The sequence below is a fragment of the Uranotaenia lowii genome, chromosome 2 (genome assembly GCF_029784155.1).
Source record: "Uranotaenia lowii strain MFRU-FL chromosome 2, ASM2978415v1, whole genome shotgun sequence".
NCBI classification, from domain to species: domain Eukaryota; kingdom Metazoa; phylum Arthropoda; class Insecta; order Diptera; family Culicidae; genus Uranotaenia; species Uranotaenia lowii.
In genome coordinates, this window is record NC_073692.1 from 194,922,665 (window position 1) to 194,945,134 (window position 22,470).

At 37.2% G+C, this 22,470-nt stretch overlaps 2 protein-coding genes across 4 annotated transcripts in view; one reads left to right on the plus strand and one right to left on the minus strand.

Moving 5' to 3' along the window:
• The window catches only part of LOC129742997 (chromosome transmission fidelity protein 18 homolog), a 42,827-nt gene that overhangs the window by 20,100 nt on the left and 257 nt on the right, over positions 1–22,470 (minus strand). Inside the window, exons 2-6 of one of the 2 annotated variants that reach the window (XM_055734941.1) lie at positions 21,790–22,092; positions 21,165–21,732; positions 20,931–21,099; positions 20,093–20,868; positions 19,800–20,019 (exon numbers count right to left, since the gene is read on the minus strand). In XM_055734941.1, the coding sequence (XP_055590916.1) occupies positions 19,800–20,019; positions 20,093–20,868; positions 20,931–21,099; positions 21,165–21,732; positions 21,790–21,874 (1,818 nt within the window). In that variant the 5' untranslated portion in view covers positions 21,875–22,092. The remainder of the gene's footprint in view (positions 1–19,799; positions 20,020–20,092; positions 20,869–20,930; positions 21,100–21,164; positions 21,733–21,789; positions 22,093–22,470) is intronic. The other variant, XM_055734942.1, reaches the window with a different exon arrangement.
• On the plus strand, positions 10,818–20,055 carry LOC129742998 (cilia- and flagella-associated protein 206). 2 transcript variants are annotated; one of them, XM_055734943.1, is made up of 6 exons: positions 10,818–11,158; positions 11,214–11,630; positions 18,334–18,695; positions 18,750–18,998; positions 19,071–19,225; positions 19,300–20,055. In XM_055734943.1, the coding sequence occupies exons 1-6, from the start codon at positions 10,921–10,923 to the stop codon at positions 19,760–19,762; spliced, it is 1,884 nt and encodes a 627-aa protein (XP_055590918.1). In that variant the 5' UTR covers positions 10,818–10,920; the 3' UTR covers positions 19,763–20,055. The 2 variants fall into 2 exon arrangements, with proteins under 2 accessions (XP_055590918.1, XP_055590919.1); XM_055734944.1 differs by having other exon boundaries at positions 11,217–11,630.

Below are 22,470 nucleotides of genomic sequence, written 5' to 3' on the forward strand. Positions count from 1 at the left end.
TTTTGATTTTTTTTAAATCGTTATTGAATACAATATCTAAAAAAAATTGAGTTTTTTTAATTTGATTTAGCAAATAATCTGAATAAACTCGAGCAAAATTCGACAAGTTTCAAACAATATCTGGACATCCCGGCCAAATTTTACTTATCTCGAATCTTTATTATGAGCAAGCCTGGATATATCAAGAAAATCTTGAATAAACGATAACCAAAGAAGGTATAAAGCGATTCTCGTTAACATTCTCCTGTATGATCTACAGTGAAAGATACACGGTCGAGTTGTATAAAGGGTGATACGGTCAAAAAATCAAATTAAATTTATTTTTCAAGTTTAATTAGTATAAAATTCAGGAAAAATATTCAGTTAGGCTTCCGTTTTTCCAAATCCGAATTGCCGGGCCTTACGCTTAACCCCTGACATCAGATTTTGTACAGCCACCTTGTCCACCTTCTTCGCCGCAGAAAGCCAGTTTGCCTTGAACTGCTGCTCGTCCTTAGCATTTTTTTTTGGTCTTCTTTAGGTTCCGCTTGACAATAGGGTGGGGGGGCTTGGGAGGGTTCTTGTTCTTGGGAACCATCTGCACGTTGTTGGCGGCGTACCACTCCATGGCCTTTTTACCTTAATGGCAAGATGCCAAATCCGGCCAAAACAGTACGGAACAACCGTGTTTCTTCAGGAAAGGCAGCAGACGTCTATTCAAACACTCTTTTACGAAAATTTCTTGGTTGACAGTCCCGGAAGCTATGAAAATGCTGCTTTTCAAGCCACAGGTACAGATGGCTTGCCAAACCAGATATTTCTTCGCGAACTTTGACAGTTTCATGTGCTTGAAAATACTGCTACCTTTCCTCTTCTTTTTGCCGTATAAAACTCCTGTCCCGGAAGCTGCTTGTAGTCGGCTTTGACGTAGGTTTCGTCGTCCATTTCCACGCAGTTAATTTCTTCAGCATCGTCGTGTTTCCGGGATCGCGTTTTGGCCGTCGTATTTTGTTTATCATCGCGTTTTGGAGTCACTACCTTCTTGTAAGTCGATAGTCCGGCTCGTTTTTTGGCTGGATGCACGGTTGTAGACGATACACCCTGCTTATTTGCGGCATCTCGGAGAGAGAGGTTAGAGTTTCGCTTGAAACTACCGGCAACTCTCTTTGTCGTCCCAGCGGCTTCCGGTTTTCGATTTCCCCCCGATCCAGACTTCCTGGCTGTCGACAAACGTTCCCCAAAAACTTTAATTTTATTTGTAACGGTTGATTTGGCCTTTTAGCGATTTACCAGCTTTGCGTGCGGGTAGCTCGGATTTTCGCGATGCGCGCAAAGTTTTGATACGCTGCTCTTCTTCCTCGGACGGCATTTTGACAACTGAAGGGTGAATTCCAAAATCAAAATAGGAGCAACATTCTACACACACACACACACCTTCAAAATGAGGGGTGTTCAGGTTTTTTATATGCAAAATTGAAAGAAATACGTTAAGTTGATATTGACCAAATTTTGACCGTATCACCCTTTAAGATATTATGAAATCTGGATGAATAAATAAGTCTAGTTGGATGCAGCAAAGGAAGATTGTAAATATTTTGTAAGCATCTATTTTGCAGAGTTTGAAGTTTTTATAAATATGATTGAGATGCCCGTCCCCAGACTGTTATAAGATAGTGAAATAGAGAGTAGATAAATGCGTAATAAAATTTTAACAGAACATGTTGTGGTACAAAATTCTTCAATCTCCTAAATGTACAAACTGTTTTTCCTAAATGTTGTATATGACAACTCCAAGAAAGGGTACTATCTAAATGAATATCTATAAGTATTTGAAAGTTTTCACTTCTTCTATAGCAAACTGATTCATATATGGATCCCTGTGTTGAGAATTTTTTTTTCCTGGACGAATGAAATAACATATATTTAGTTTTTCCGTAGTTTAAAGAGAATAAATTGCTATTGAAAAATTTAGATAGCAATTTCAAATCATGTTCCAGGTTTTCGATTATAACATTTGGCGGCATCCATAAATTACGTAACGCAAAAAATGCACTTTTTTGACCCCCTCCCCCCCGTATGTCACAAATCGTAACGCTTCGACATACCCCCCTATGAAAATTACGTAACGCTGACAATTACCCCCCCCCCCCCCCTCATCTTCTCATGATTTTCGAAGGTAAAAATACATATAATATGATTTTTTTAACGTTCTTTAAAACGGAATTATTATCCATCCAAATCGCTTCTTAGTACTCATTGATGATAACTCTCTGATAAAATAAATTAATTGTCTTATTACGAGTTGCTCTGTGCTTGTTAACTGGTAATCTACCTTGTTTATTTTATTTTGTTCAAGCAGCATAACTTGTTATGCAAAATATACTCCACTTAGTAATATTCGTCAGAATAATCAAAATAGCTGATCGGAATTATCAAAATAAATTGAGAAAAAATAATAAAATTTCCGTCTTAAGATTGGATTGAGTTCTTGGGGGTAAATGTACCTAATATTCGGTTTTCCAACGGTTATTTCACGGATATCCAATACACGTTTAGTCTATCTTAGAATCTTTAAATAGGAATGGTTACAAACCAGTTTCAACCTTGTTAATGCTTACAAATTTTAAGGTGATTTTAGTTTGCTTATCATTTAGCAAAAATTGCATGATATCAAAAAAGCTGCGATTAAACTGAAATTATTTAGGAAAAAAATCGTTACGTAACGATGAGCATACCTCCCCCCCTCCCCTATGTCACAATACGTAACGCTAGAGCTTACTCCCTCCCCCCCCTAGGAGCGTTACGTAATTTATGGATGCCCCCTTTGGGGATTTTCCTGTGTAAAATAAAGCAGTATTATCTGCAAAAAGCCATGCTGTACCAAGAAGGGAAAGATTACAAATATCAATAATGTACACAAGAAAAAGTAAAGGACCAATGTTACTGCCTTGTGGAACTCCATCACAGTTTTAGTTTAATGGCAGGAATTCAGATCCGACCAAAAAAGAGTTTTAACTCTAAGAAACCTTTGAAAGTGTTATGGAAGGAAAACGGTCACTTTTGTTGGTATTTTTTGGTATATTTGGCCATTAATTTGGCTAATCGTTATGTACCACTTATCGATTCGCATCTTCCAATAATCGTCAGCAAAATTCAGAACTAATTTTTTTTTTAATTTGAGGCAAGTGCAAACATTCAATTTTTCTCTATTACCATAAAAATTAAAAAATATTTATTCTTCTAGAAATTGTTATTTAGGCCCAAACAAACAATCTGACATAGATAAATAAATTAAACTTTCTTAAAAATATTCACTAAAAACACTGTACTGTTTGATTACAGACGAATTCAAGTAAGCACTAGACATGAACAGTGTTTTATTGTTTTGCATTTTTTCGCTACAAAAAAGGGCATTCAAATCCGAATTTTCGTTAAAAAGTGAGTAATGGGACTGATATTTATGTAGAAGCAAAAAAATTATGATAAATTTTCAGTACGCCCTTAAAAGTTGTGAAAATAATATTCACTCTTGTCAACCCACACTGCGTAGCAAGTGCAAACGCACCTTTAAGCCATGTAACATTAGCCATTTCAGAAAATTCATCTCCAAAATGGTTCAGCATTATATTACAATGGTCAGAAGGGGTATCCAAAGTGTTGTATCTGAAGCGGATATTCGAAATTTTGTAAAGCCTTAAAACAGCAGTCAGCAAAAATGGAGTCCGAAAAAGTAATTAATATTGCATAATAATATATCAATAAAAGTTGATAAAACACACCGGAACATGTATTTAATCACATTTAATTTATTTTAGGACCGCTGACGCATCTGTAAATCCATTCGGAAAAAGTATTGCGTTTGCACTTGCCCTCATAAACGGGTCAAGTGCAAACTTAGAAATTTTTTCACACAAGTACCGTTGCTTTTTACCTTACTTACTTATGTACTTAATGATCCCGCGCCGATCCTCCAAATGGTATACAAGACACGTCATTCACAGCAAGTAATTTTTTTCCGATTTTTGGCCACCACTTTCCCCATAGTGCATCATTCACAACAGTTTTCGAGAGAAGCGTCGTCAAGCTCGCCCTATGCCTTAACACCATAAAATATCATTTTCATTCAATTAGCCCCCAGTGATTGAAAAAATGCTCGATTTAACAATAAACCGCCGATATTCATAAACCGCAAACACACAACCACTGGAGCATTGAGGAGGAGATGGTATTGAAATATGTTAACCTAGGCTTGCCAGAAAACTTTTAGAAAAAAAGCGGGACATTTCACGAAAAAAAAGGAACATCGTCGAAAAAGCGGAACATTTTAGAAATTCTTAAAAACCTAATTTTCATGACCATTCCTATCAGGCGCGGTCCTATGGGGGGGGTGATCGGGGTGATCACCCCCCCCCCCAAGCGGAAAAAACCGTTACGAAGTACTCGCAAACGCTGGATTTTATATAAAAACTAAGAACTTTTCCTAGTAGGTGTACTTTCGAATTCTCAATTTTTTCCACTCCGTGGGGGGTTTGATCAATAAAAGAATTTATTAATCACTTAATAGCTTAAAACTGAAAAAAAGTTGGTCCGTCAAACTAAAATAGCTGTAACTTGCTATTCCCTGGACCGAATTTCACCAAATAACTTTTGTTGAAGTACTTACAGCGTTGAATTCGAATACGACCATATACGCTGCCGGCCATAAGTTTGGGATCACCCCCTCAAAAAAAGCTAATATGTTTGGCCATATCTCAGTCATCTTATCACATATTACATTTCTTTTGATCTCATTCTAGAGTCGATGAACAAAACCTTCTTCGTATGTTATTGACAAAATGTATATGTAAACTTAATATGACTTAAACTTGACTTAAAGATGGAAAATTTACAAAAAATTCGCACTTTATATTTAAACCCGATCAGCTCAGGGTTGGGTGGACCGAATTTAAAAATTCGAGTTGCATCTGAATCTTTTTTCATAAATCTCAAAACACATTTTTAAAACTTTGTGCTAAAAAATTGCATAGTGCTTTAAACATATAAAATAGCTACTTAAGTTATCGATCAAAAATTTAAGCTCACCCCTCAGTATGGTGTATCGACGAAAAGTTTAGGATCATGCGAAACATGCAGTTTAATTTTGTGCGTATCTCTATCATCAATCAACGTATTGCCAATTTAATAAGTTATATTTAATGCTCATGAGTTGTTTTCGCGTTTTGGATATTTAGTGTAAATGTTTTTCAGACTTAATTTGTTAAAACTTAGGCAAGAGTTTCATCATTTTTTGATAACGTTCACCAAATAGTCGGTATGTTAAAAAAATACCTGCAAACTTGTTTCGACCATAACTTTGTTATCTTACAAGTCATTGCAAATCGAGTTGGCTCCATATTTGATGGATCAACATATCTCGGTCCTTTTTAGAATTCATACTACATTTCCATTTCTTGGTTTATTTTTCATTGCAAGATCCGATTTTTACAGAATGCATCTCCAAAGTCCATTTTTTCGGAATTAAAGACACCTAAACTGACTTGACAATTTAAATCTTATTTTGGAACGTTTTTGTAAAAAAAATTGCTTTGCTTGTATTTGCCTCGACGTAGCAAAAATGATCGATTTTGATTTATTGATTTAAAACGATTTTTCATAATTTGGTAATTTTTCAGATTTTTGGAATTTTAATTTACATACTATTACGATTGGAAAGGAAATACAACTTTTAGATAAATATATGGAAAATGGCCTAACACATCAATTTTAAAATGTGTTTTCTCGAAATAAGTTTTTTTTTTAAATTTATCGTTTATTTTTCTTCCAAAGGCTCGTTTACTGTGATATTTTACTCTTTAATCAGCTTTTATGCACCTATACCCCTCTGGCTTAAAGGGCGTCATACATTTTGAGCCGTTATCTCGTTCAAACAGTTTTAATAATGATCAATGGTTTTTACAGAAAGCAAATCCATTTTTTAATATAAAAATTTCAAAATTTAGTTAATTAAGTAAGAAATGTTTACGATAAAATTGTTCTGAGACTAAATTATGATTAAAATTTTAAAAATATATTTCAATAATGGGGATTTTATGATAATAAAAAATTAAATTGAAAATATGAAACTTAGATTATTGGTTGAAAATTGATATCAGTTATGCTCTAAATTCTATACAAAGCTCGAAAAAATAGTGTTTTTCACCTGTTTTGATTAGTACTTTTGCTCCAAATCAGCAAGAGGCTCGCGTTACCTGCGTATGTATTGTTTGTTCTATGCGAAAAGTGAAATTTATTTTTATCAATTCTATCATCACTTTCAAAATATTATTCACAATTGTATTTTTCGCAGAATATTTGGTGATGCAGACGGTACTTTTGAACACATTTTAAGCTCATTTAGGATATTTACTATGTTCATGCTATTTATTTTAAGAATATTCGTTTCACTGAATACTTGAAAAGGGCTAATAGTCGGTATTCGGCCGTTCGCACTATTCGGTACATCTCAAATGATATCTAATCTTTTTTCTGAAAATACTGAAAATACTACTTCTGAAACTAGAGGTGATGGATAAAATTCGATAAAAAATCGAGTCAGAAATTTATTTCCAAAATCAGTTTTAAAATCTTTAATTTTTCCCAGGTGAGATAAAACTACTCCGTCATCTCCGACTATTTTCCCGGAAATAAGGCAATTGCTCCAGTTGAACATTCGGAAGACATTTTCATATTTTTTTTGTCCAACACGGCTTCGTTGCAAATTTGTTACTATTTCTTTGGATTCAGATAACATAAAATTAAAACTCCAGTATGAGAGCTTGAATTTCAAGAAAAAAATACAAATAAAAATGAAGTTCCAAAAGCTTCATATCAAAGAATATGGTTTTGATGATCAGATCTTATATAGAATTAAATTTACATTTAAGCATTGAAGAATTGGAACAAGAATTAATAAAAATTCGATACTTTCGAACAACGATTCAGCAAAATAGTTCAGAAAAATAATTTAATATTCAGTTTTCAATTCTGAGCAATTATTAACGAACACTTTTCTCAAATAATTGTTTTGGAATTGTTGCAAAATGAGAATCATCAAAATTTTGGTGAGGGTCTTACGCCGATATGAAGATGCCCTGTAAAAATATAGTGGATAACTTGAAGATTTTTTTACATTTCCTACTACGGAATTTTCATTTGTGAAATGACATTTATATAGGAAAATTCTTTAAAGGATTCTTAAAGTTGTAATTTTTAAAATACCAATTGTTAAAATTACGAAAATTATCTTTTTATTAACACTTTTTCGCAGTGAACATCTAAGATTCACAAATGTTTTTATAAAAGAATATCAATATAAGTGTATTGAGAAAATTTGTTGAAATTTTTCACTATTTTTCTTTAATTTCAAATTACAAACCTACAACTATACAAACCTACAGAATACAAGTCTTATTTACGATCCTTCTTATTGACTGAACCCACCCCACCCCCCCCCCCCCCCCCCCCAGAGCCAACTCTAGGACCGCCCCTGATTCCTATACATATGTATATGTTCCTTCTGCTAAAATAGTTCATAGTAAGTAATAAAATATGGGTTAATGAAATTTGTTTAGAAAGTTGAATTCTCAAGTCTTTTCATACAGCGAATACTGAAGTCTAAAATGTTGTAGTTCAGAGTAATTTAAAATACGAAGTTTAATAAAAAAAAGTTTTCAAATTGTTCAACAGCCGTTTTTGACCATGTACCAAGTTAATTTAATTTAATTCATTGATTAATTGAAAATAGTTGTTTTTCGCTGGGTTCTATTATTCTCCTGTTCTATTTTATCCGGAATTTGATTTATTCCTTAAGCTTCACTTTAAAGGGATTCTGCTAGGATTCCGAAGAAACATCTGGAGCTATCACCATTTGGAATCAACTTAAGGAAAACACTTATTAAACCATATAAAACACTTGTAATATATGAATTGCATCACTGAATCCGTTTTTAGACACTCGAGAAGTCCATTTCGTGTAGGGTTTGAAATTTCAAAAGTTGATAGTAACGTTGAAAAATGTTTTTAAAAACGTGTGCCAAAAACTGAAAATCAGTCACTGTGTCGGCAAGTTGAGAACACCCTGACAGAATGAGCTTCCTTTGAAGTATACGTTTGTAAGGTATACAAAGGTATTTATTAAAACTAAATATATACATATTCATACACTATCCTTGCATATATTCACACATACAAACAATTTTCACACACATACATTATTTTTGCGTTGCGATTTAAGTTTCCAAAATTTCTAATTTTAAAAACTTTTCTTGTGGATTTACCTGTTTAATTTTGCTCTACGATCTGAACCAGGGCGTATTGACTATCTATATATATAAAAATGAATGTTTGTCTGTCTGTCTGTTCCCTATAGACTCGGAAACTACTGAACCGATCATCGTCAAAATTGGCATCTGAGGGTTTTTGAGGCCGGGGATGGTTTCTGTAATAGTCAAAACTCCATCCGACTTAAGGGAAGGGGGGCTTCCATACTAAATTTGTAGTTTTTCGGAACAAATTAAAGTCATGACATACATTTTCTCGAGATTTTTCTTCCTTTGGGCGGTTTGTTTTTCGTCTCCAAGGTCGAGGCGTCGAGCCAACGTCGCAAAAGGATAGTAACGATGGCATAGCATACTGATCAGTGGGAATATTTTGGCGCGTATTTCTCAACCAAGCATATTTTCAATGCAAGGGGTGGCGATATGAAGCCTTGATGTAATTTTTTTTTCTACTCAATTTCAAGCTCATTTGTACAGCACATGGTTATGAATGACGCCTAGATGAGACCCAGGTTGACATTTTGCCGATCGATTAAAACATATGTCATATTCGTTTTCATCTGGTGGAATGATGGTTGTGCACCAACTGCTGTCATCTTCATATAAAAAAAACGCTTTGACAGCACTTGGTGCACTACCGGTGCACCACCAGGATGAAAACGAATATGGCAATATACCTACATTTTGTTTTGTCAAAACTGTAATTGAAAAGTCATGGCATCCATTTTGTGAGATTTTCTTTTATTTGAGGGGTTTGTTTTTCGTCTCTATGGTCAAGCAAATGTCGTCGTCGCAAGTGGATAGTAACTAAAGCATACTGTTCATTGATCGCTGGAAAAATTCAACAATCAGGCGCCGTTTTCTCAACCAAGTACCTTTATTTCTTATGCACGTGGGGGCGATATGCAACCTTGATGTGTTTTTTTCTTGCTAAATTGCACGTGGTAATAAATGACGCCTAGATGTGACACGGATTGGTATTTTATCAATCGAATCAAAACCAATTGAAAGATTTGCAAAAATACTTCCATATTTAGTTCGTGTTAATGTAGGCAGCATTCGACTTTTCATTTAAGGAACATTAGAACATGTTCAAACGTTCAACTTTTTCTGTTAAAAAAAAATAAAAATTATGTTTTCTTCTAGAAATTGTTACTTCAGCCAAAAAACACAACTGAAACGAATTTAGAAATGAAAATGGGAGCTTTTTATGTTAAATAATTCTGAAAAAAACCATCGTACTTTTTGCTTACATACCAATTCAAGTACGTACTTAACATGAAAAGTGTTTTTTTGTTACATGGCTGCATAAAAGAGACTTTTTATCCGCTTCGTTTTTGAAAAGCGAGACTTTAGAACTGATATTCAACTGGAAGCAAAATTTTTACGAAAATTTTTTAGTATACCGTTAAAGTGGTCAAAACAATATTTCCTCCTGTAAACTTACACGGTGGGACAAGGGTAAACGTCGAAATTTTAAGAAATTCATCTTCAAAATTATTCAATATGTTGGAAAGATCAGAAAGGGTATTCCGAATGTTGAAACTGAAGCGAATATTGAAAATTCTTAAATGAAGGTCATTCCCTTTGAACAGCATTCGTTAAAAGTGGAGTAACAAACATAAATTTATTCTGCAGGAATACTGCAGATATATCAGTGAAACTTGATAGAACATAAAACAGGAATTCGTATTAAAACCATTTTAAGCCATTACTCTGACGCATCTGTAAATAAGCATTGCATTGACACTTGCCCCAATATACGGGACAAAAGTAAATTAAGAAATTTGTTTTTGCCAACATTTTTGCATATTTGACTTTTAAAGAGAAAATAAAAAAAACGCTGAGAACTTATTAAGTGATGCAACTGATATTTTTTTAAATATTCATATTTTTGCCGCAGTAAATTTATTTAAAAAATAAAGAAATTTGCACTGTATCTAATACATAACTAATTTAATATATTTTTCATTACCATGATAAGTGCTGCTTGGGTCTCAAGCCGGTTAAATTTGCCTACCATCTTCAAGCAGTGGGGGACAAAATTGGAAAAGATGGGAGAGCTCCCATGGAAATTTAAGATAAAGAGCTTTTCAAAGAAGGGACCATATTTAAAAAGGTTTTTTTTGGGTACAGAGTACAAATTTCAAATCTTGAAAAACGAGTTTAGAGATCAAGTTTCAGTAAATAATATATACCATCTTTGAATTGCAATTCAGAACTACAACTGCAGCTGTCATTTCAAAGTTGTTGGTTCTGAAGTATGATGAGGTTTGATTTAAAAAAATGCTCTCTAAAATCTAAATTTTAATAAGTTTTTACAAATTACATTTATTTCCGGAAGGTGTAGCAAAGCACAACGGGTCAGCTAGTTCAACATAAAAAGAGGCAAATGTATGCAACAAGGTGTGTTGTGAGCGGTAAGGAACGTTATGCACGTTATTGAGCCAATAATCCAAATAGGTCTTAGCAACCGCCCAAACAACCCACTATCCTACTTCAACCAAACCTGTAAACAAACAAAGCCAAGTTCAACGTAACTGTACGAGCCCGCAACATTCCGTAGCATACAGTTGTTGGAAAACGTCGTCTCCCGGTCTCGGTCTGTACATTCTCATCCCCGAAAATGATGTATACCAATCTGAAAACCTATCTGCTGGAATCGAATGCCAATCTTAAACCTTTGCTGTACGAAATCGTGAAACAATGCGAACGTAACAATATTCGCTACGAGAAGCAGCTGGTTACTTTCATCATGAATCTGGTCAGCTTGGATCCCAAGTTTGAAATCTACATGGAAACGCTCAGTGCCGACCGGCGGAATCACGATGATTTTGTGGAGGAGTGTGTTTCAATTTTGAATGGTAAACAAGAATGCATTACGCTTAAAAACGATTAATTTTTAACATTTTTTTCCAGAAGATCGTTCCCCCAAGCTGATAACGCTGCGGATGCAACTTTACTTTTTGCAAAACTTTTTCAACAAAGATGAGGTCGTCGAGAAGCATAGCCGGAATCTGCAGCTTAAAACGTCGCACCTGCTGAAGGAAATAACCGAGCACGACGTGATTACTAAGGACGAACAGGATGACATTTTCAGCAAGGTGATAATCGATATCGTCATGAATATGGGCCTGGGAAGCCCGGATAACAAGGACGTGCTACAGGAAACGACCAAGGCGCTCAACTCCGTCATGTCCCGAAGCGATAAGGCGAAGTTCGTGACACTGGACAAGAAGGACCGGCTGCTGGCACTGAAGGACATCCGGGAAATCGTTTGTGGTATTCGAATTTTCAACAAACACGCCGGAAATTCTAGCAATGGGATGTCGGACTGTGAGTAGATAAATTTACGGATAATATTTTGTTGAATGATAGATTTGAATTATTCACAAACTTCGTTTGAGGATGAACCATTGCACAATGGGGAAAAAAGTGTATAAACCGCTAAGAAATTCAATATCTTCCCTCCTACACAAAACAAATATATGGAAAAAGGGTACTTTCCTTTAGTGAGAATGTCCGGAGAGTCGATTGGACGTAGTTTCAGACGCCGCACAAGCATACGAACGGAGTTATAGTGCCTTTTTAACCCCTAATTCCCCTAAACAATCCAGACAAAAACTAACTTGGACTTGAATATTTTGATTAAAAAGCTTGTGTGATTTTTTCTGAGGGATCCAATGGAGGCTGTGTGAGCCACCACACGCTTTGAAAAATGGAGTAATGGCTATTTTTACCCTCAATTCCCCTATATTTTTCAATTATTTCATAAAATAGCATATTCGGACTTAAAAATTTTGAACCAAATGGGTGTATCTTGTGGGAATTTTTCCGAGATATCCAACGAAGCCTATTTGAGTCACCGGGCGCATTGAAAACAGGAGTTATGGCTGTTTCACCCTAAATTTCCAAATTTTGAACCAATTGTGTGATTGTGTCCCCTTACATTTTTTAAAGAGCTCAGAAAAGGCATGTTCGGTTTAAAAAATTTTGAACCAAATAAGACTTATCTTGTGTGATTTTTTTCGAGGATTCCAATCAAGGCTTTTTGAGATACCACACGTTTTAGAAAATGGAGTTATGGCTGTTTTAACCCCTAAATTCCCTTACATTTTTCTATTATTTTTGAAAAAAATACATGTTTGTACTTGAAAATTTTGAGCTATATGGGATGTACCTTATGTGATTTTCATTGAAGAATCCAATGAGGGCTGTTTGAGCTACCGCTCGCTTCAGAAAATTGAGTTATAGCTGTTTTAACCCTCAATTTCCCTACATTTTTCTATTATTTCAGAAAAAAAGCATGTTTGGACTTGAAATTTTTTGACAAAATGGGACGTATATTTAAAGTGATTTTTTTACGAGGAATCCAACGAAGCCTATTTGAGTCACCGCTTGGATTGGAAACAGAAGTTATGGCTGTTTTACCCTCAGTTTTCTGAATTAATTGAAACATGTTTGGAAATTGAGGGTAAAACAGCCATAACTCCATTTTTTAAAGCGTACAGTGGCTCAAACAGCCTCCATTCCTCGATTCGATTCCTCGAAGAAAAATTACACAAGATACTCACCATTTGCTTCAAAATTTTCAAGTACGAACATGCTTTTTTATAAAATAATTGAAAATTGTTGGAATTGAGGGTAAAAACAGCCCTAACTCCATTTTCCGAAGCATGCTGTGGCCCTAACAGCACTCATTGCATTTCTCGGAAAAAATCGCATAAGATAAGTCTCATTTTTTTCAAAATTTTCAAGTCCGAACATGCTTTTTCTGAACAATTAGTAAAATGTTAGGGAATTAAGGGTAAAACAGCCATAACTTCAAAGCCGCAGCCCGTGGGGTAGAGGATAGTCTTCAAGTCTTCTAAGCCAGCGGGCATGAGATCGATTCCCGGTCACGGCATACATAGTACACTTTCTGGTTTTAGCAAAGATGTTAGCCATCATATCCTCGAAAGATGTACGCTTAAAGTTAAGAAAAAGGAATCTCTTCGAGGAAACATCAAGTTTCATTGAGATCTTGTTTGTGTTTGTATTCGTTTTAAAGAAGAAAAAAAGAAAAAAAAACTTCTGTTTTCAATCCGTGCGGATTGATTAATTCATTGGATTTCTCTGAAAAAATCACACAAGATACGTCCTATTTGGTTCAAAATTTTCATGTCCGAACATGCGTTTTCTTTACTATTTGAAAAAATGTAAGGGAATTGAGAGTAAAACAGCCATAACACCATTTTTTCGAGCGTGCGGTAGCTCAACAGCCTTCATTGGATTTCTTGGAAAAAATCACATAAGATACGTCCTATTTGGTTCAAATTTTCAATTCCGAACATGTTTTTTTCGGAAATAGTTGAAAAATATAGGGGAACCGAGGGTAAAAATAGCCATTAATCCATTTTTTTTGAGCGTGGCTTAAACAGCCTCCATTGGATTCAACAGAAAAAAAAATAAACAAAAGGTAGGTCTGTTTTTAATCGAAATATAGGGGAATTAGGGGTTAAAAATGCACTATAACTCTGTTCGTAAGCTTGTGCGGCGTCTAAAGCTACGTCCAATCGATTCTTCGGAAATTTTAACTAAAGAAAGATACTTTTTCATAGATTTGTTGCGTGTTGGAGGGAACATATTGAATTTCTTCGCAGTTTAGACACTTTTTCCTCTTTGTACATTGGATGAAAACCCCAAAAAAGCTGAATTGAAATCCAAAATCAGAATTCTACTTTAAATTAAATCTCTTTATATTCAATAAACTAAGCAGAATCGATAGACTTATTTCAAAAACCTACTACAGATGGCAATAACTTTGAAAGTAAATTTTATGCTGAGTGCAGTTAATCGCGAAAAATACACACATGTGAAAAAAGAACGGTTCACCAACAACCTAGGAGCCGTTCAAATACCACGTGGACAGAAAAATGAGATTTTTGATCCCCTCCTCCCCCTCCGTGGACAAGCGTGAACAATTCTTCATTTGTTACAACCCCCCTTCCCCCTCCTTCGACTTGTCAAAAATCATGAAAGAGGGAATACAGTTTAAGGTGTTTTAGCGAGAAACTGATGATTTTTTTCTGAAATTCAAACAGTTGAAAAACCATAAGTCAAACTGTATAAAATGGGAATTATAAAACCTTTTGCTCATGCGATTTTTTTTTTTTCAAATGTTCGATCTAAAATAACTCGATTTTTACATTGTGCAATGTAGATTGTATGCAATTTTGTTGAAGACAAGCTTTTGCAGATTGATAAAAAGTTAAGTGCCGAAAATTCTGTGTTTCGTTTTTTATAAATCTTAAGATTCCAAAATGTCACAAATTACGTTTCTATTATGCAACATATAGCCTCTAGGTTCAGCTTTCTCAGGCACTAAGTAAATTTTTTTTTTCGAGCACCTATTTAATAACTGCCTAATAACCTTTATCCCGAACTATCCCGAAGCATTATTTTTTTTCAAAAAAATCCTTAGACTTTGAATAACTTTTAAATTAATAATTACAGCTGAATATCGCCAGAGAATCATATTTGAGTCACGTTACAAGCTTTCCAAAAATATAAATTTTGTAAAAATCGGTTGATAAACAAGAGATGGTGTAGCGGAAAAGTGTAAGGGGCGGTATAAATAGGTTTATACTAAGTGTCGGCATGTTAAGTGTTAACATCGGTGCTCCCGTCTATTGATCACCTCACGATTAGCCGTCAGAGTGCCTTCGTCCTCATCCTGACACATTTTGGCTTGTGGCAACAACCTTCGCGGGAAGCGTTGAGTTTCTGGTGGAACTTTCGTGATTTCTGGGAACACTACAGCTGCTACAGCTCCTCGAGGTCCTCCTCCTACAGGCAGCGCTTTTTCTCCAGGAACATTCGGACTCGCTGCCTCTTCCGCTGTCGGTGATTTTCCACATTTCGACGGGTGCTTCTCTGCACTACTGCCTCTCGTGCGGCGTTCTTCTCCAACACTCCTCCTTGAACCAGTCGTCCCGTCAAGTTCGTTCCACATGCCCGATGACGTTCTCAGCAACGCAGTTGATGGCTGTCTTAATCATATCCCAACAGTCTTCGTGAGGGAATTCAAGCTTACTCTCTGTTGGCAGCGCTGCTTCGAGCGATTGCGCGTACTCTGCTGCAATCTCAGGTTACTTCAGTCGTGCGATATTTAACCGAGGCGGGCGTGGATCTCGTATGTTGTTCACCACAGAGAGTTTTGGGCGCATCTTCACAATCACCAGATAGTGGTCTGACTCGATGTTAGCGCCTCGCCAGGGTCTAACCAAGAGGGTAAATAGAAGGTGATCCGATCTTTCAAGTTTAAGAACCAGCCATATTGATTGCTTCGTTGCGTTTGTTAACGTTTAATCCATAGAACAGCTGAGAACTAAGCTTGCCTTTCCATTTTAGCACACTGCTAGTTTGTTATCAAAGATAACGAGCATCACCGCGCTCTCCTCGCCTTCTTACTTACTGTAAAAGTCATAAAACCTAATATTTCAACGACCTTGGATCTGACGTCGATGATCTCTGAGAAGTGCCGGATGTCTGTCAAATCGTGGTGGCGTTTGGCACGGTGATCTCCAGGTGCACTTGTGTGGGAGGCGGTGCTTGAAAAAGGTACTAGGTACGGCAATGTATTTGGTGGCAGCGAAATCGATGTATCTGAGGCTGTTTTTGTTGGTCAGCTGGTGCGCGCTGAACCTTCCAATTGTCGGTTTGAATTTCTTCTTGGTGGCCGACCGGAGCGTGAAATATTCACGTTCCAACTGCGCGTAGAATTCGTCTTTGTCGTCACCGGTACTTCCAAGGTGTAGGCTGTGTACGTTAATGATGTAGATAATGAAGAACCGATCCTTGATCCTCCACCGGAACATTCATGGGTCGATCGCCCACCGCACTTCTGCTTTTTCCCCATCACTATAAAAGCTGTTCCAAGCTCGTATGTGCTGTCGTAGCTCTAGTAGATGGTATGACCATCTCGGAACGCACGTACCGCGGAGCTCTTTCAGCATACCTTCTATAGCGCTGCGATGTTGAACTTTTGGCTTTTCAATTCGTTGAAGAGCACGTGGGTACTGCTCATGAAATTCAGAGATCGGCAGTTCCAAGTCTCCAATCGCTGCTCCCTTTTCTTTGCGTGGGTCTTTGCCGATTTACCCCCGAAATTTCTTGTTCGTTGCAAGATGTTTTTTGGGGTCACGGCCTCACAGCCCCGAAACTAACCCCACTATTTCGCAAAAGGACCGTCGTGCTGTTTCGGGTCCCAAACTCCACCAGGACGCTGTTGCACTCCGCACGCCGTCTCTGACATGGAGAACAAACGCGTATGAAGCCCCCCTATCTCAGTTCGCATGCGACCAAAACATCCACCGGGGTTGGGTACCAAATCTCCGCTAAGGTTACTCGCACCCCACAATTTTAGTTCTTTCATTCAATTGGTTGCAGGTAGACCAGAACCATTCCATTTATTGTTAAAAAACTTCCAAAACTTTTTCGGATTTTCAGATAATTACTTTTTTGTGGTAATTCGTATTACAGTGAATCCCCGATTTTGTCACGCACCGATTATGTCTGCCTCCGATTTCGTCACCTTTTTTGACCCGATTTTGTCACCATATTTGATTCAAATTCAATTACTATGTTATATTATGATCAATGACATCAGGATCATTTAAAAAAAATCTTTTGAAAAATTACCCGATTATATTACTATCCCCAATTTGTCACCCTAAAGTGCTTCATGGGGGTGTTAAAATAGGGAATTCACTGTATCTGACAGTCTTCAAAGAAAACGTGTAAAATTACTTCTAGTTTAAGAAAACTAAATTTGTAAGGTACATCGGGGTAAGTGTGGACGATGGCTATAAAAACAATACTGTGCACTATTTTTTCAAACTTTTGATGCAGAATGTTCAATTTACTTGTAATCTATCCAATAACTGTGAAAAAGATACGATTCAGCCAATAACGGTTGTTTACAGCGACTTTTTCGGAATTTTCTATTTTCAACTACGATGTCGAGTTGATGTGCATCTTTTTCAATTGCAAATTTCTCCTAAACTAGCTGGCTCTCGATGAAAAACTCTACATTGAAACAATCCTTACATTCCAAACAACCAGTTAGGAAATGAAACAGCGGTTAAAAATTAAGAAAAAAGAGTTTATTTACAAAAAACTAAAATTTTGTCTCCAACCCCTACCTGGGGTAAGTGTGGACGGCTTTAAAAAGACTTGATGTTTACACATTTTTTCAATTTTCTGTCCTTCATCCTTTATGAGTTGTATTATTTAGCTATATTAAGCATTCGGATCATGAAAATTTGAGTAAAGTACTTATTTGTTCTGTGTTTTTGATGAAATCGGATCTCGTGTGTTGTAACATAAATTACACACTATAATTATAGTATCATGAACTTTTTTCAAAATTTTGGACGGTTCGAGCAATAAAGTAACGTATTCAACCAAGAAAACACAAATTTTTTGAAAATTTCCTGAGAAATCAAAGGGAAAATCTACCGTCCACACTTACCCCATAAAGCGGGGTAAGTGAAGACACCAGCCGTCCATAACGATTTGCGTGATAACTTTTTTCGCTTTGCTTCTATCGAGCTCATCTCTTCAGCTTTTGTAAAAAACATGTTCTGCATCACATTGAACGTCAATTTATCAAAATTGCTCCACTGCTGATTTTTTTATGATTTTTTAAAGTTGAACTATACGAAAACCCGTCCACACTTACCCCGGTGTACCTTATAGAAATCGGTGTATGTACCTATGTGAGGCCTTCGGGCAGGCCAAGCAGGGAACGAATTCAGCCTACTATTTTCATGCAGTAACTCGATCGGGACAAGAATTCTGTGATATAAATATTTTTATATCATAAGCATCACAATTATTGAATTGGTTCTAGACTAGAACTTTTAATTTGATGCTTCTATTATGGCACTTACCTTAAAGACTATCACCTTTACAGACTAAAAGTCAACTCTCTTTCCGTGCAAAGAATGTAAGTTGATATCAATGATACTGGTTTTACAAAAAATGTCTATTTCAGTGCCACGAATTTTGGACCAATCCCACGAGTCTACCAAATCAATTCTCCAAATAACTCTTTGCGAGATCATGGACAAAGTCAACCTGCTCACCAGTGCCCTAAACTCATCGATCGCGTATGATTTGAGAAATCACACCATCGTAACGCTGCTCCCGGAAAACATATCTTCAGAGGATTTGAACATCGTTAAGGATCTTTTGATCATGTATCGGCAGCATGAAGTATTCACCAGGAAACTTATAGACGAGATGGCACTGATCAAGTTCAACATCGATACATTGAATCAAGAATACAGCACCAAACTGACCAAAATCCACGAAACCGTCCAGTACAGGACGGCAATTCCCACGGATCGTGTTTTTGTAAGTGATAAACTTTTCTTTTGGAATGATAACATTTAAAAAAAATCGTTGTAGCCCAAATTTTCAGAATTGACTCGAATCTGGCTCCAGTTCCAAAACTACATCTATCTGCTATCGGAAATCAACCAAATCAATAACACGCTAACAAATATGACCGAAAAATGTTTGAGCTTCGATGATCTAGCCTACCGGCTGCTGGGCGAATATCAGGTCCAAACTGACATGGATCGGCTCAACAAAACGATGGGCAAGCGACTGATAACGACCAAAAACGAAACTGTCGAATATAATCCAGCCATGAAGGTAACTAGTAATTACTAACACTCAAAGTTCAATGTAGTTTTGGTGGTAATATAATTTAAACAATATTTGTAGGTTGAAATGTTGAAATTTTGCGTTTGGCATTTGGCCGAGGGAAATGGAGTGTTGATGCCTGGTAATGTCGAGATGGGTGTTTGCCAGTACCAGAATGAATACTATGCCTTCAATCTACCGCAGGCTGTCGCTTTTTTCGATGAGGATCCCGATAAGTAAGTCTGAAGCAGCTAAAACTGTTTCGAAAATATGAATTAAACGTAGTTGGTAATCGGTATCTTTTTTCTAGGTACATTTTCAGAATTATAGAGCTGGCGCGGAAAAGGATACAATTTGTTGTGTTCCTGGATATTTTCCATAAGGTACAGAATGCGTATAATTCACAATCGACCGAGGTGTTCCGTATCAAAGCGCCGGTCACGTGTGAACAGGAAATTCAAACCGAGCTGCATCCCGTACCGTGCAACATAGACCATCACTATCGCTGGAACGTTTGGGACATTGGCAAGGAAGCCATCACCTTGGCCAATCTGAGAACAAAGAAAACTAGCTCATCGCAGACCAAGAAAAGCAAATGCACTCAAATTTATCTGCCGAAGGATCAACAGACCCAGACCAAGTTCCATAAGGCAACGGTCACTAAAGAGCACAGGCCGCGAACGAAAAAAGTTCAACTACCGGCCTATCCTTTGGAAGTTTACTCAATATCCGTAGAAGGTTTTAACAACAAAACTCGAAGGCAATTCTTGTAACGTGGGGTATTACAAAGATAGTCAAATTTACACTAACCTGAAATATCGAGGACCAAATTCCAAACAGACCCTTGTGACGATCCTTCTGGCCAACATTGCACTTCAGTACGTCTGTCAGTCTTAATGGTTTTTTCAGAGAACTGTGGAACTGTAGCATGGATAGGCACGATCGAACATCGTTACCAGTTTTGTCAGCCAATGCAAGCATCGATGTTAGATCGGTGTGGATTTTTTCTCGCTTTGCTATTAGCAGGAGTCTGAAAATTATTTAATGAGAAATTAATAAAAGCTTAAAGAAGACAGATCTCAGGTTTCATTATTTAATCGTACCTTTCAGCTAATCGTGCCGACTCCGTTGGTGGAAAATTGACTACGAAAGCAATTTGTCTCAGTTGCCTCAAAGCCGGAACATACATGTCATTGCAGATACAAATTATTGGACGTTTCAGGATGAATTTGTCGTCTTTACCGCCTTTGGCTTTCTTGGCTCCTTTCTGAGCTACAGCACCGGAAACAAATCGAATGAGAAAATCTATTGTCGCCACTGGGGCTCCATCTATTTCATCCAGCACTATGCAATTGGGACGCTTATCTGCATTGAGTACCGATTTCATCTGGGTTCCACTTTCTAGTGCCAGACGAAAAGCTTCTGGACTTCTATCATCCGAAGCATTGACTTCTCGTACAACATATCCAGCATGTTTTGCAATCGTATGGGCCAATGTAGTTTTTCCCAAACCGGGTGGTCCGCAAAGCAAGGCAATCTTCTGGATTGGGCATCCATGCTCGTCCAACTCCGTATTGAGAGCCATTCTGTTCTTCTTTTTCCAGCCGCCGTTTGTCTCGAAACGACCGGTCTTTTTGTTGAAGCTATTCAGCTGCTTAGTGTCTTTGGGCTTTTTCGGTTCTCGTCCAAAGACAGCCTTGTCCCAAAGTTTTAGCCACTGCAACAGACTTCGGTTGGTCGTTTCGTCAGACAGTAAGTCAATGTACCGTTTAGGCCGGTACTTTTCAACCCAAAGCTCCTGTCCATGGTTTTGGAGGACAATTTGCACGTCCGGATCTGGTTCGATTGCTCTTTCCGGTGCATCTAATCGTTTGTTGATCTAAAACGTTTTCAAAATCATTATTCAACTAAACGGTCGATGTCGATTTTTTTTAAACTTACAATTTCCTTTGCTTCGTCCCAGATTCTTTCTTTGGCATCTCCCAACAGTCCATTGTAACCATTCTTGAAACAATTGATTTCGTCGATAGCATTAGTTTCGAAGTCTTCCGAGTGGAAACGCACATAGACCCGTTCTTTATCGCTACGTATAACCGTCGCAAAAGGCCATCTGTAATAAAAAAAAAACTCTCTGAGTACAAATTGTTGCATTAAACCATCTGTTTTGCTTCATACTTTGGAACCGTGTACGAAAGATTCTGCATCTTGAACCGATGAAGAGCCTCCGCTCTGGCCAGCCCACTTGATTTGGTGGGATTGATAACAGCCTGAAACTGTTTCCTAGCGTTGACGATCTTTTCAATCAGTTCCATATCAAGTTCCTCTTCCGTTTTTGTTTTCTTCGTTGCACCTTGGTGGCAAAAATTGTACACGCTACCATCGTCCTCGATGTCCTGAATATCTCCGAACAGTGCATCGAGGCGACGTTTGCGGGTATTGAGTCCTAGATTTGGAATTTCTGATAAAGCATCCGCACTTGACGCACCAGGAAACGGGGTTGAGGCTTGCCGCCCGTACTGCTCTGAGGGGCCCGGTGTTCCGAACAAACGTTTATGGATGGTACTAGCGTTTCTTGGAATTTGCGAATAAGCAGGACTTCTCAGCGGACTGTCTTCGTTGACCTGAGACATGGAGGGACTATCCAGAAGGCCCCCTCGGCTGTAGTTGGAAAACGCTGTCGATGCTCGAGGTGGTTCTGGAAGCTTTTCTTGTGCCTTGTTACCCGCAACATTGGCTGGGGTCACTGGAACACATCAAGTTTTATTATCCTGTTATGTTATTCGCAATACAAAATACCTACTCTCAAACTCCAAATCATGCATAGCGTCCAGATCATCGCCGTACATCAGCTCGTACTCCTCTTCTTCCGTGGGATACTGATCCATTTTTGGTCCGGTTATTGTCTGTCACTTTTAAGGAAAAATAACTATTTTATTCAAAGGATTTACGCTACAATAAGGATTTTTAATCCGAACTAGAAAAACAACACTGCGACTACAGAAATAAACATTCCGTACTGACAGAGCCGATTTGGCGCGCTTTCGATTGCCATACTGTGGTTCGTGATGAAACTTTCATGAAGCCCGAATCGTTTTAGTGACACCTAGCGGAAATGGGAAAAAGCTGATGTTCAAAAGTTTCAACGGCATCTAAAGGATATTTCTAAACTAAGTACGAATGAAAGCTTCTTTGTTAAAGCTCGATTTACTCATCAGGTGAATATGCGCGTATCAATGCTACACATTAGGATATTAGGTTTTGTCCTGTTTTGTCGTTTGATGGAAAATGCAGGAAATAATTTAAGTACCTATAGGTAAGGTAAGGTAAGTGTTGATCGGTTCTCAAAGTTTAAACCCTTATACCACCTTATACATAAATATGTTTTTTTTTTGTTTCGACTTTTTAATATGAATTCATCCAGAAAAGAATCTGTTTAGCAAAAGGTTTTAAAACTAAGATCAGATTGTTGATTGAAGGATTC

Bases quoted from the DNA above. Each gene is read 5' to 3' on its own strand.
- LOC129742998 (XM_055734943.1), top strand. From the start codon at position 10,921: ATGATGTATACCAATCTGAAAACCTATCTGCTGGAATCGAATGCCAAT. The intron at 18,696-18,749 runs GTAAGTGATAAA...AAATCGTTGTAG, and splicing joins TTCCCACGGATCGTGTTTTT to CCCAAATTTTCAGAATTGAC. The intron at 19,226-19,299 runs GTAAGTCTGAAG...TCTTTTTTCTAG, and splicing joins TTCGATGAGGATCCCGATAA to GTACATTTTCAGAATTATAG.